This window comes from Bombina bombina, chromosome 4, assembly GCF_027579735.1.
Source record: "Bombina bombina isolate aBomBom1 chromosome 4, aBomBom1.pri, whole genome shotgun sequence".
Lineage (NCBI taxonomy): Eukaryota > Metazoa > Chordata > Amphibia > Anura > Bombinatoridae > Bombina > Bombina bombina.
Genome location: NC_069502.1, coordinates 252,801,568 through 252,815,837, shown reverse-complemented (window position 1 = coordinate 252,815,837; position 14,270 = coordinate 252,801,568). Strand labels below are relative to the sequence as shown.

Below are 14,270 nucleotides of genomic sequence, written 5' to 3'. Positions count from 1 at the left end.
TTATAGGTTGCCTAGATTTCTGGGACAAAATTAGACACCATCCTAATATCGCCCCACACACTTCCTGTATAACTTCTCTTTCGGGTCTCCTCTCGGGCCTACGGGACTCTCACCCCAATAAATGGGGACAATTGGGGGTCAACCTAGTGTCAGACTTGTGGTCCACGACCTCCCGAGATTCTTATAAGCAGCTTTCCAAAATTGGAGAAGGAGCAGAAATATCTCTCTATTTGTCCTTCGAGTTCCATAGAATTAAGAGCTTTCTAAATAGTTGAGGTTTCAAACCGAATCTTTCCCACCCGTTAACTGTGTGGGAGTCCACCTGGGACAGGGGAGCCAAGCTCTGTAGGCCCCTCACCCTGCATTACACGCTACTAAGGGGCTCGCAAAGCCCTGAAACACCAGCCCATCTGGCCAGGTGGGAGACAGTACTAAATATGCGGGTCCCGCCTGAAAGGTGGGAGCGCGCCTTTTCCTTGACTCGGAAGGCCATTCACTGTACGACACTGTACGAAGTATTCTTCAAACTCCTATCCGACTGGTACTATGTTCCCGAGTGCGTCTCCCGAGTGTTGGAGGAAATGCGGACATAGAGGTAATGCGCTTCATATCTGGTGGGAGTGCCCTGCGATTCAGCCTTTATGGTGGCAATGCTTTACAGCCCTCTCTCGTGTTGGAATTTCCCTTTCTAGGTTGCCTGCCTCAGCCCTTCTTCACTTACACCTCCACGAATTACCCAAACACCATGCATACATCTCCATATACCTATTCATTACCATTAAACATGCTATAGCTTGTTCATGGAAAAAGGATTCGCCCTCTAGCTGGGCTACAGTTTGCAACACCATGGCATATATATATATATATATATATATATATATATACCATGGAGAAGGATATTTTTTATAAATTAAACAACTCCGACCTATTTGAACTGGTTTGGTCAGATTGGAAGGAACAAAATGATACTGACTGGAAGCCCAACTCAACCTCTAGCGATGCCTAATTTGGGACCTCGCCCCTGCAGACGATAATGACCTGTACAAACTGACCTAGTGTTAACACTATGCACCCTCCCTTTCCCCCCTCTCCCCTTCTCTACTTCCCCCAACTTCCATGTTCTACCCTAAATATATATTTATGTAAACCTATGAGAGCAAGTAAACCCTCTACTAGAACCCAAGTCACTTTCAAACCCATCTATCGGAAACCCTGGGGGCTATCCTTGAGCCCCCCAAGCGAGGCTTTATAGTTGGTCCTAATAACCTGTCCAAAAAAAAATTACGACATCCCCTTATATCTAATGCTGAAGGCTATTCAGAAGACTGAGGATTCTCCGACCCATCCATGAGGGGCTCTGCTACCGACGCCAAAGCGTGCCTTAATAAGATACGAAGGCGCCCCAGTCTATATCGAAAAGCACAGCATACCCCTGCCGGAGCAAAAGATGCCTCCGGCCCCAAAGGTTGGCCCCTGTAGACTCAGGGATAGTCGTTCCCCCAGTGAGCTGAACAGGCCTGAAAACCGGAACACGAACAGTATCTTAAGCCACCCTCTGGAAGCTGTAGATTCGCCAGCGCCAAGATTATGGACATTCAACATCGTGCCGAAACCCCCGGGGGAAACAAGCCACCTTACGAAAAAGGATAAGCAAAGTCTGGGTCACCTGCATGCGTAGTAAGAGAATGTTTAAGGGAACTCACCACTAGGGGGACCGAGCCCATGGCTCAGCGGCCCCTTGATTCCCAGATCCGGAGGAATTAAGCACTCTAATACGGCATTCAGAACATAACTGGTAGGCTAGTATCATCCGGGGCAAAATGCATTCTGCACAAAGAGTAGAAAATAAAACAGAGATGTCTGTCTCCACAATATCAGATTCCTCCATAACTAGGATATTGATACAAGAATGGACCAGATAAAAAATCTAAACAGCACCTGACACCCCCTGTGGCTGGGGCATTCACCACCTCCTATGTACCAGGCACCAGCGGACCAGAATTTCTATGTCGCCACACAGTCAGGAACATGGAAATGAAAAGCAAAACATGTGACCACACCCGGTCACAAGGTGAACCGTATAGTCCAAAAAAGCGCGCCCAACCAAAAGTCTGCGTCGCTTGAAGAAAAAAAATTATGTTCCACAAGCCATGAGCCTAAAAACACTACACATAAGCAGGTTGAATCACATAACAAACATGATTAAGAACCCCCCTGTTCAATAACTCCCCTCAGGAGATATTACCTTTGATTCCAAGAGTCTAAAGGAGTCTCACTGAGATCCTGAGACATAATTGAGACCCACAAGGTGGTAGCCCCTCAGGAAACATAATACAGTACATTTCTGAAGAAAATAAAATGAAACGATCTAAACCGGAATCTACGCCATGGAACAGGAACACGGCCCTTCAAGTGTGATAGATAGTAGCATCGCCTCCGCCATGGACTTGAGAGAAGAAAGCAGGCAGCAAAACTCGTCAACGCTGATTGCTTGTGGAGCTGTTAATATGAGTCGGGATGGTTTCGCAGACTCTCCCTGCATCTCCGGACTCTAACTTTCATCCATGCCCTCACTGAGGGGCTGATAGGATTACTTAAAACACCCGTCCCATGTCGAAGAGTACTACCCTCCATAAGAGAAGATTGAAAATCTGACACTTCTCTGCCAACCTCCTGGGACGAAAGGCAAAGAATGACTGGGGGATGAGGGAAGTGGGAGGAGTATTTAAGCCTTTGGCTGGGGTGTCTTTGCCTCCTCCTGGTGGTCAGGTTCTGAATTCCCAAAAGTAATGAATGCAGCTGTGGACTCTTTCCATTTATGAAGAAAATGGTGTCTCAGGGTCTAAGACTCTCAGAACCACAATTGATAAAAGTTACAACAGACTCCAGCAGTCACGGTTGGGAAACCAATTGCCAGGATTGACAAGTCAAAGGAAAATAGAGCAAGCTGTAATCTGTTCTCCCATAAAAAATCTTCTAAGCATTAAAATCATTCTGCCACATCCTTTGGGGTCTAGCAGTAAAGTTTTTGTCAGACAATAGAACAGTGGTTGTATATAACAGGATTCAAGTAGGGACAAGAAGTGTGACAGTCCTCCATGCAATAGCTGTAATTTTCGGTGGGTTTAAAAGAATTTAACACATATTAAAGCAGTTAATTTTCCAGGTAAACACGATGTAGAAGCAGAAAATGTCTTCAAAAGAATGGCAACTTCACAAATCAGTCTTCCAGAAGTGGATATGATGGCTAACAGTCAAGTCAGCAAAATTTTACATGAGATTTCCATCTCCAGGGTCAATGAAAATAAACATTTACATAGACCTAGGACTTTCAGTTGAGCTATATGTTCCCTCTGATTCCTTGCTCACTGAAAAGAATAAAGAAAGAGTTGGGGAAAATATTTTGATAATTCCTTATTGGCCAAGTAGGCCATGGTTTCCATTATAATAATTAATTCCTCCCTGTGATCTCCCACTGGTTCTAGATACTCTCATGGAATCATCTTTTGAGCCACTTAAATCTTCTTTAAGTTTCCTAATTTCAAGTCTTACCATCTGAAGAACCATTTTTGGTTTTCTGAAAGGATAAAGTTGTCATAAGGACAGTTCCATAATATTTGTCGAAAGTGGTTTCTGACTTTTATTTCTCTAGAAATATTTTCCTACCTTCCTTTGATTCACAAAAGAAGTTGATAGAGGACATATACTTTGCATGTTAGGAGTTTGTATAACTATTTGGACCAAATTAAAGAATTCTGACGATTCAACAATCCAAGAAAAAAAAAATTCTTATTGTATTGAATGTTGTATTTCAAAAGAATAGCAGTTATAGAAGCTGCAAGTTCCATATATACTTTCATTTCACGCTACACATTGGATGTGGTTTAGTTATCCTCTGCTAAATCTGGCAGAAAAGTTCTTCACTCTCTTTTTTTCCACAATAAATTATTTGTACTTTGCTGTATTCTTTGAGTTATTTAGTGCTTTTTTACATAGTTTTCTTTTTATCATCTCACCTGGTAAGTGGTGACTAGGGGCCAAGATAACTAGAAATTATATAATAAAAACAGAAATATCTATATCTTGTCCTATTTCCTAGCCAACACTTATCAGGGATTCTAAAGCCTATTGTCTGTCTATCCTATGATAGACATAGTAGGAATAACAGGGGAAGAAACAGGTAAGCTCTTACAGTGGTAAAAGGGACTATCCATGCCCCACTGAGAAGGGGAGCTCTCACCTGGGGTAAGTGTTGGCTACAATATAAACCAATATATAGACATTTCTGTTTTACGATATATTTTCTAGTTATTTTCTTGCATTATTTTTTAGTGGTTGTTTTGTATGTTTGTTCCACAAATATCATGTGGTGGGGAGAAATTAGTTACTAGGTCATTATTGACAAATTCTCAAGATAAAAAAACCATCTTAAGTGTTTTTTATGTATGAAATGTCAGTTTATTTTTACATAGGTACTGGCTCATGAGAAAAATTTATATTACAAAATTCCTAAGCAAAATAATGAATACATTTCTTATGCAATGCTGTTTTCTGGATGCCCCCGTGTCACAGTATAGTCCCATAACACCCTGGGGTATGAGATAAAGTTTAATTGAGCACCAATGGATTCTTCATCGTGCAGAGGAGAACCTGAGACACAAGAGAAGAAAAGCAATAATTAGATGTATAGTACTTCATTTAATTTCAATTATTCAGAGATGGCACCTGGAAAAAAAATGCTATATGGCTTCAATAATCAAACTTACAGTGAAAAAAACAACATGCTCATTTATGCATCAGAAATTAGTCCCTGTGAGCAAACTACATATTTAAAAAAGCATTTTAAACTGTAATTTTATTAAAAATAAAAAAATATTGTTTTGCAGGCCCACGACACACCCCTTCAATATCCTATTTTGCTGTTTATTTTATTTCCTGTACGGCCAATTAGAGATAGATACAAACAAGCTCCTGTACATATCAGCAAATCACTGTGCAGCATGTAGGAGCATCTGGGTTCAGCATTCCACAAAGTGCACTGAAACACTACAGTTTTCAGAGCTAAATTATACTGAGGATAAGAAAAGTGAAATACAGATATTTTTTTTTTATGCATAATTAAATAATTTTGGGCTAAATTACAATTGGAGCGCTAATTTATTGCGCACCTGTAAACAAGCAAATTTGCACGTTTACAGGCACGCGATAAATAACCAACCATTACAAGTGGATGGTTACATAAAAACCATCAAGTCTACCCATATTATGTTACTTTTTTCTTGGGATAGCCTTATGCATGTCCCAGGGCAGGCATTTCTGAATTCATTTACAGTCTTTGTGTTTACCACCTCAAATGGAAGTTTATTCCATGAACCTACCACCCTTTCTGTAAAAAAATGCTTCCTCACATCTCTCTTGAATCTGCTACCCTCTAACTTTAGATTGTTACCCCTTGTTTTGGCATTTATTTTTTTGTGGAAAATACTTTTTATGAAGTCCCTTCATGTATTTGAAGGTTTCTATCATGTCACCTCATTCCCTTCTATCCTCTAAACTATACATATTTAGATCATAGAGTCTTTCTTTGTACTTCTTTTATATTTTAGACCATGTACCATTTTAGTAGCCCTCTTTAGGACAGCTTCTAGTTTTTTTTATATCTTTCTGAAGATATGGTCTCCAGAACTTTACACAGTGTTCAAGATTTTTCCTAACTAATGATCTATAAAGTGGCATAAGAACCTTGCTATTTCTGCTACTAATACCTCTTTCAATGCAACCAAGTATTAGACTGGCCTTACTGGCTGCCCTGCTGCATTGTGTACCAAAATTTAAATAATCTGAAACAATAATTCCAAAGTCCCTTTCTTCTTGCGGTAGCAATTAGTGCTTCAAAAATTAACTTGAGGTCAGACCTATCGTTAATTTTTAAAATAGTCCTCAATTGGCTCCTAAATAAAGAATATGGAAGCGTGCTCTTGTGAGCGTAATGCGAATGTGAGGTCGCTTTCGCATTGCGCTCAACTTGTAATACCAGCACACATTTGCGTGCCCTGGTATTACTAAGTGAAGCACAAATATCGCTTTCACAAAAGCGAAATTTTGCACTCCACTTATAATCTAGCCCTTTATGGGGTATAAAACTCCAAGTTTCAAATCTCTTTAAAGGGATAGACCAAAAAAATAAAAACCCTTCTGAAATCCTTCTCTTATCAAATTTACTTTGTTTCCTTGGTATTCTCAGGTGCGTTTATGTGTCTGGAGCACTATATAGCAGCAGTTTTGCAATAATGTTTTTTTTTTTTTTTGTTTCATCTGTTTATTGACAATCATAAAAGAATACAAACACTAGTAAACATTTCTTACATCAATCATTCAGGTTACTTATCAGCCTGCTTCCGCTAAGGTTAACAGATGGTTGATTTTAAAATAAATTAACAAAACAGTGCTAACACTAAGTAATTCGTACTCGCTTGGTTACATTACATGTGTCCCTGATGCTACTACTCGTATTACATAGCATCTCTGTGTGTTTAGAGCCTTTCATGCTCTTTTCAAATGAAAAAAATCTACTCCATGTGTCAGACTAAAGTGCATTATGGCACAAATGGTTGTAAATGCTTCTCTGGGATCCCCTTTGTTCAGAAATAGCAGAGCAGACATATATGGCTTTGGCATTGATTTTTGGTAATTAGAAGGCCGCTAATTGCCACTGCGCACCACACTTGTATTATGCCCAGCAGTGAAGGGGTTAATTAGTTAGCTTGTAAGGTTAATTTTAGCTTTAGTGTAGAGATCAGCCTCCCACCTGACACATCCCACCCCCTGATCCCTCCCTGACTCCTCTCAAATAGCTCTCTTCCCTCCCCCACCTCACAATTGTCACCGCCATCTTAAGTACTGGCAGAAAGTCTGCCAGTATAAAAATAAATGTGTTTTTTTGTTGTTTTTTTAAAAAAAATTTTTTTATATATCTTATTAGAAGTATAGGATCCCCGATTACCCCCTAACCTTCCTGACCCCTCCCAAACAGCTCTCTAAGCCTCCCCCTCGACCTATTGGCCACCATCTAAAACAAATTTGCCCTTTATAACATAATTTATGTAAGAACTTACCTGATAAATTCATTTCTTTCATATTAGCAAGAGTCCATGAGCTAGTGACGTATGGGATATACATTCCTACCAGGAGGGGCAAAGTTTCCCAAACCTCAAAATGCCTACAAATACACCCCTCACCACACCCACAATTCAGTTTAACGAATAGCCAAGAAGTGGGGTGATAAAAAAGTGCGAAAGCATATAAAATAAGGAATTGGAATAATTGTGCTTTATACAAAATCATAACCACCACAAAAAAAGGGCGGGCCTCATGGACTCTTGCTAATATGAAAGAAATGAATTTATCAGGTAAGTTCTTACATAAATTATGTTTTCTTTCATGTAATTAGCAAGAGTCCATGAGCTAGTGACGTATGGGATAATGACTACCCAAGAAGTGGATCTTTCCACACAAGAGTCACTAGAGAGGGAGGGATAAAATAAAGACAGCCAATTCCTGCTGAAAATAATCCACACCCAAAATAAAGTTTAACGAAAAACATAAGCAGAAGATTCAAACTGAAACCGCTGCCTGAAGTACTTTTCTACCAAAAACTGCTTCAGAAGAAGAAAATACATCAAAATGGTAGAATTTAGTAAAAGTATGCAAAGAGGACCAAGTCGCTGCTTTGCAGATCTGGTCAACCGAAGCTTCATTCCTAAACGCCCAGGAAGTAGAAACTGACCTAGTAGAATGAGCTGTAATTCTCTGAGGCGTAGTTTTACCCGACTCAACATAGGCAAGATGAATTAAAGATTTCAACCAAGATGCCAAAGAAATGGCAGAAGCTTTCTGGCCTTTTCTAGAACCGGAAAAGATAACAAATAGACTAGAAGTCTTACGAAAAGATTTCGTAGCTTCAACATAATATTTCAAAGCTCTAACAACATCCAAAGAATGCAACGATTTCTCCTTAGAATTCTTAGGATTAGGACATAATGAAGGAACCACAATTTCTCTACTAATGTTGTTGGAATTCACAACTTTAGGTAAAAATTCAAAAGAAGTTCGCAACACCGCCTTATCCTGATGAAAAATCAGAAAAGGAGACTCACAAGAAAGAGCAGATAATTCAGAAACTCTTCTGGCAGAAGAGATGGCCAAAAGGAACAAAACTTTCCAAGAAAGAAATTTAATGTCCAATGAATGCATAGGTTCAAACGGAGGAGCTTGAAGAGCTCCCAGAACCAAATTCAAACTCCAAGGAGGAGAAATTGACTTAATGACAGGTTTTATACGAACCAAAGCTTGTACAAAACAATGAATATCAGGAAGAATAGCAATCTTTCTGTGAAAAAGAACAGAAAGAGCAGAGATTTGTCCTTTCAAAGAACTTGCGGACAAACCTTTATCTAAACCATCCTGAAGGAACTGTAAAATTCTCGGTATTCTAAAAGAATGCCAGGAAAAATGATGAGAAAGACACCAAGAAATATAAGTCTTCCAGACTCTATAATATATCTCTCGAGATACAGATTTACGAGCCTGTAACATAGTATTAATCACAGAGTCAGAGAAACCTCTTTGACCAAGAATCAAGCGTTCAATCTCCATACCTTTAAATTTAAGGATTTCAGATCCTGATGGAAAAAAGGACCTTGTGACAGAAGGTCTGGTCTTAACGGAAGAGTCCACGGTTGGCAAGAGGCCATCCGGACAAGATCCGCATACCAAAACCTGTGAGGCCATGCCGGAGCTACCAGCAGAACAAACGAGCATTCCTTCAGAATCTTGGAGATTACTCTTGGAAGAAGAACTAGAGGCGGAAAGATATAGGCAGGATGATACTTCCAAGGAAGTGATAATGCATCCACTGCCTCCGCCTGAGGATCCCGGGATCTGGACAGATACCTGGGAAGTTTCTTGTTTAGATGGGACGCCATCAGATCTATTTCTGGAAGTTCCCACATTTGGACAATCTGAAGAAATACCTCTGGGTGAAGAGACCATTCGCCCGGATGCAACGTTTGGCGACTGAGATAATCCGCTTCCCAATTGTCTACACCTGGGATATGAACCGCAGAGATTAGACAGGAGCTGGATTCCGCCCAAACCAAAATTCGAGATACTTCTTTCATAGCCAGAGGACTGTGAGTCCCTCCTTGATGATTGATGTATGCCACAGTTGTGACATTGTCTGTCTGAAAACAAATGAACGATTCTCTCTTCAGAAGAGGCCAAAACTGAAGAGCTCTGAAAATTGCACGGAGTTCCAAAATATTGATCGGTAATCTCACCTCCTGAGATTCCCAAACTCCTTGTGCCGTCAGAGATCCCCACACAGCTCCCCAACCTGAGAGACTTGCATCTGTTGAAATTACAGTCCAGGTCGGAAGCACAAAAGAAGCCCCCTGAATTAAACGATGGTGATCTGTCCACCATGTTAGAGAGTGTCGAACAATCGGTTTTAAAGATATTAATTGAGATATCTTCGTGTAATCCTTGCACCATTGCTTCAGCATACAGAGCTGAAGAGGTCGCATGTGAAAACGAGCAAAGGGGATCGCGTCCGATGCAGCAGTCATAAGACCTAGAATTTCCATGCATAAGGCTACCGAAGGGAATGATTGTGACTGAAGGTTTCGACAAGCTGTAATCAACTTTAGACGTCTCTTGTCTGTTAAAGACAGAGTCATGGACACTGAATCCATCTGGAAACCCAGAAAGGTTACCCTTGTCTGAGGAATCAAAGAACTTTTTGGTAAATTGATCCTCCAACCATGATCTTGAAGAAACAACACAAGTCGATTCGTATGAGATTCTGCTAAATGTAAAGACTGAGCAAGTACCAAGATATCGTCCAAATAAGGAAATACCACAATACCCTGTTCTCTGATTACAGACAGCAGGGCACCGAGAACCTTTGTAAAAATTCTTGGAGCTGTAGCTAGGCCAAACGGCAGAGCCACAAACTGGTAATGCTTGTCCAGAAACGAGAATCTCAGAAACTGATAATGATCTGGATGAATCGGAATATGCAGATATGCATCCTGTAAATCTATTGTGGACATATAATTCCCTTGCTGAACAAAAGGTAAGATAGTCCTTACAGTTACCATCTTGAACGTTGGTATCCTTACATAACGATTCAATATTTTTAGATCCAGAACTGGTCTGAAAGAATTCTCCTTCTTTGGTACAATGAAGAGATTTGAATAAAACCCCATCCCCTGTTCCGGAACTGGAACTGGCATAATTACTCCAGTCAACTCTAGATCTGAAACACATTTCAGAAATGCTTGAGCTTTTACTGGATTTACTGGGACACGGGAAAGAAAAAATCTCTTTGCAGGAGGTCTCAACTTGAAACCAATTCTGTACCCTTCTGAAACAATGCTCTGAATCCAAAGATTGTGAACAGAATTGATCCAAATTTCCTTGAAAAAACGTAACCTGCCCCCTACCAGCTGAGCTGGAATAAGGGCCGCACCTTCATGTGGACTTAGAAGCAGGCTTTGCCTTTCTAGCTGGCTTGGATTTATTCCAAACTGGAGATGGTCTCCAAACTGAAACTGCTCCTGAGGATGAAGGATCAGGCTTTTGTTCTTTGTTGAAACGAAAGGAACGAAAACGATTATTAGCCCTGTTTTTACCTTTAGATTTTTTATCCTGTGGTAAAAAAGTTCCTTTCCCACCAGTAACAGTTGAAATAATGGAATCCAACTGAGAACCAAATAATTTGTTACCCTGGAAAGAAATGGAAAGTAAAGTTGATTTAGAAGCCATATCAGCATTCCAAGTTTTAAGCCATAAAGCTCTTCTAGCTAAAATAGCTAGAGACATAAACCTGACATCAACTCTGATAATATCAAAAATGGCATCACAGATAAAATTATTAGCATGTTGAAGAAGAATAATAATATCATGAGAATCACGATGTGTTACTTGTTGCGCTAAAGTTTCCAACCAAAAAGTTGAAGCTGCAGCAACATCAGCCAAAGATATAGCAGGTCTAAGAAGATTACCTGAACACAGATAAGCTTTTCTTAGAAAGGACTCAATTTTCCTATCTAGAGGATCCTTAAACGAAGTACCATCTGACGTAGGAATAGTAGTACGTTTAGCAAGGGTAGAAATAGCCCCATCAACTTTAGGGATCTTGTCCCAAAATTCTAGTCTGTCAGACGGCACAGGATATAATTGCTTAAAACGTTTAGAAGGAGTAAATGAATTACCCAAATTATCCCATTCTTTGGAAATTACTGCAGAAATAGCATCAGGGACAGGAAAAACTTCTGGAATAACTACAGGAGATTTAAAAACCTTATTTAAACGTTTAGATTTAGTATCAAGAGGACCAGAATCCTCTATTTCTAAAGCAATTAGGACTTCTTTAAGTAAAGAACGAATAAATTCCATTTTAAATAAATATGAAGATTTATCAGCATCAACCTCTGAGACAGAATCCTCTGAACCAGAGGAATCATCAGAATCAGAATGATGATGTTCAGTTAAAAATTCATCTGTAGGGAGAGAAGTTTTAAAAGATTTTTTACGTTTACTAGAAGGAGAAATAACAGACATAGCCTTCTTTATGGATTCAGAAACAAAATCTCTTATATTATCAGGAACATTCTGCACCTTAGATGTTGAAGGAACTGCAACAGGCAATGGTACTTTACTAAAGGAAATATTATCTGCTTTAACAAGTTTGTCATGACAATCAATACAAACAACAGCTGGAGAAATAGCTACCAAAAGTTTACAGCAGATACACTTAGCTTTGGTAGATTCAGCACTTGACAGCGATTTTCCTGTAGTATCTTCTGACTCAGATGCAACGTGAGACATCTTGCAATATGTAAGAGAAAAAACAACATATATATAAAGCAAAATTGATCAAATTCCTTAAATGACAGTTTCAGGAATGGGAAAAAATGCCAAAGAACAAGCTTCTAGCAACCAGAAGCAATAAAAAATGAGACTTAAATAATGTGGAGACAAAAGTGACGCCCATATTTTTTCGCGCCAAATAAGACGCCCACATTATTTGGCGCCTAAATGCTTTTTGGCGCCAAAAATGACGCCACATCCGGAACGCCGACATTTTTGGCGCAAAATAACGTCAAAAAATGACGCAACTTCCGGCGACACGTATGATGCCGGAAACGGAAATAGAATTTTTGCGCCAAAAAAGTCTGCGCCAAGAATGACGCAATAAAATGAAGCATTTTCAGCCCCCGCGAGCCTAACAGCCCACAGGGAAAAAGTCAAATTTTAAGGTAAGAAAAATGTTAAAATGCATTATCCCAAATATGAAACTGACTGTCTGAAAATAAGGAAAGTTGAACATTCTGAGTCAAGGCAAATAAATGTTTGAATACATATATTTAGAACTTTATAAACAAAGTGCCCAACCATAGCTAGGAGTGTCACAGAAAATAAGACTTACTTACCCCAGGACACTCATCTACATATAGTAGATAGCCAAACCAGTACTGAAACGAGAATCAGCAGAGGTAATGGTATATATAAGAGTATATCGTCGATCTGAAAAGGGAGGTAAGAGATGAATCTCTACGACCGATAACAGAGAACCTATGAAATAGACCCCTTAGAAGGAGATCACTGCATTCAAATAGGCAATACTCCTCACATCCCTCTGACATTCACTGCACGCTGAGAGGAAAACCGGGCTCCAACTTGCTGCGGAGCGCATATCAACGTAGAATCTAGCACAAACTTACTTCACCAACTCCATCGGAGGCAAAGTTTGTAAAACTGAATTGTGGGTGTGGTGAGGGGTGTATTTGTAGGCATTTTGAGGTTTGGGAAACTTTGCCCCTCCTGGTAGGAATGTATATCCCATACGTCACTAGCTCATGGACTCTTGCTAATTACATGAAAGAAATATATATTATATATATATATATACACACACACACATACCCCTTATTTTCTGTAGCTTCACCCCCTCAATACCCTCCCCCTCCCAAAAAAAATTCCCTTTCCCCTCTCCCTCCTTCGGCTGTTTACAATTGATAAACGCACACATGCTCCCAGGCCCCGCCCCCTGCACGCTCAAGTCTGACACTTGCAGGATCCGGAACGCACACCGGCAATGAGCCGCCCATCCGTCTCCTTGCTCCCACCCACCAACGATCTGCACCACTGCTGTCCGATGCAGAAAGGGCCACAGACTGGCCCTCTCTTCATCTGTAACTCTGCAAATCCATTTCTGCAGTGCCCCACTCATGGGGCATGCAGAAATAGTGCGATCTCGCTATTTTTACGTCGCTGGTCCTTAAGGGCATAACGACCAGTCGTTAAGGGGTTTAGTATTTTATTCCTCAGCGCAACAGTGAGAGTAAAGTTCATATGTTAATATTCTCTATGTCAGAAATACATTGCTTTGGGGTTTCCACCATAGAGAGAAGAATATGTTTTGGAACACAACTATGAAGATAATGTAATCAAGAAGAGTTTCAGAAATGCAAGCATTATGTTATAAAATATCATATTTGTTGTTCCTTCAGTGCTATTGAAACAAATACCTAGACACCTTACAGATGTTCTCTTTCCCTTTTGGCCAGATGTTAAACTGAACAAAGACCACTACATACAAACATTTAACATAATCAGAATTTTGGTCTGACAAGTAAGTCTTCTAAGACTGCCAATTTTCTTCAATAATATGGGTAAGAAAGCCCTTCAAGTTAGAATCACCAAAGCCAGATTGGTTGTACAAAGTATAAGATAAAAAAGCAGAAAAAATTTAAAGGGATAGTAAAGTCAAAATTAAATTTTCATGATTCAGATATGGCATGTAATTTTAAACAACTTTTTAATTTACTTTTATCATCAAATTTGCTTTGTTTTCTTGGTATTCTTAATTAAAAGCTAAACCTCTAGGTAGGATCATATGCTAATTTCTACGCCCTTGAATGTTGCCTCTTATCTGAATACCTTTGACAGATTTTCACAGCTAGGGGGAGTTAATTTATGTGTTTCATATAAATAACATTGTGCTCACGCACATGCAATTATTTAAGAGTCAGCACTAATTGCCTGAAATGTAAGTCTGTCAAAGATCTGAGATAAGGAGGAAGTCTGCAGCAGCTTAGATACAAGGTAATGATAAAAAGTATATTTCTACAACAGTGTTGGTTATGCAAAACTGAAAAATGGTAAAAATAAAACCATTATCTATCTATTTAAACATTTTTGGT

The 14,270-nt window shown here is 39.6% G+C and overlaps 1 protein-coding gene across 2 annotated transcripts in view; it reads right to left on the bottom strand.

The window, feature by feature from the left end:
* Positions 1-4,435: 4,435 nt before the first annotated feature.
* STK25 (serine/threonine kinase 25) overlaps positions 4,436-14,270 on the bottom strand; it is a 139,980-nt gene continuing 130,145 nt past the window's right edge. For both annotated transcript variants that reach the window (XM_053709894.1, XM_053709895.1), the window contains exon 11: positions 4,436-4,650. In XM_053709894.1, the coding sequence (XP_053565869.1) occupies positions 4,632-4,650 (19 nt within the window). In that variant the 3' untranslated portion in view covers positions 4,436-4,631. The remainder of the gene's footprint in view (positions 4,651-14,270) is intronic.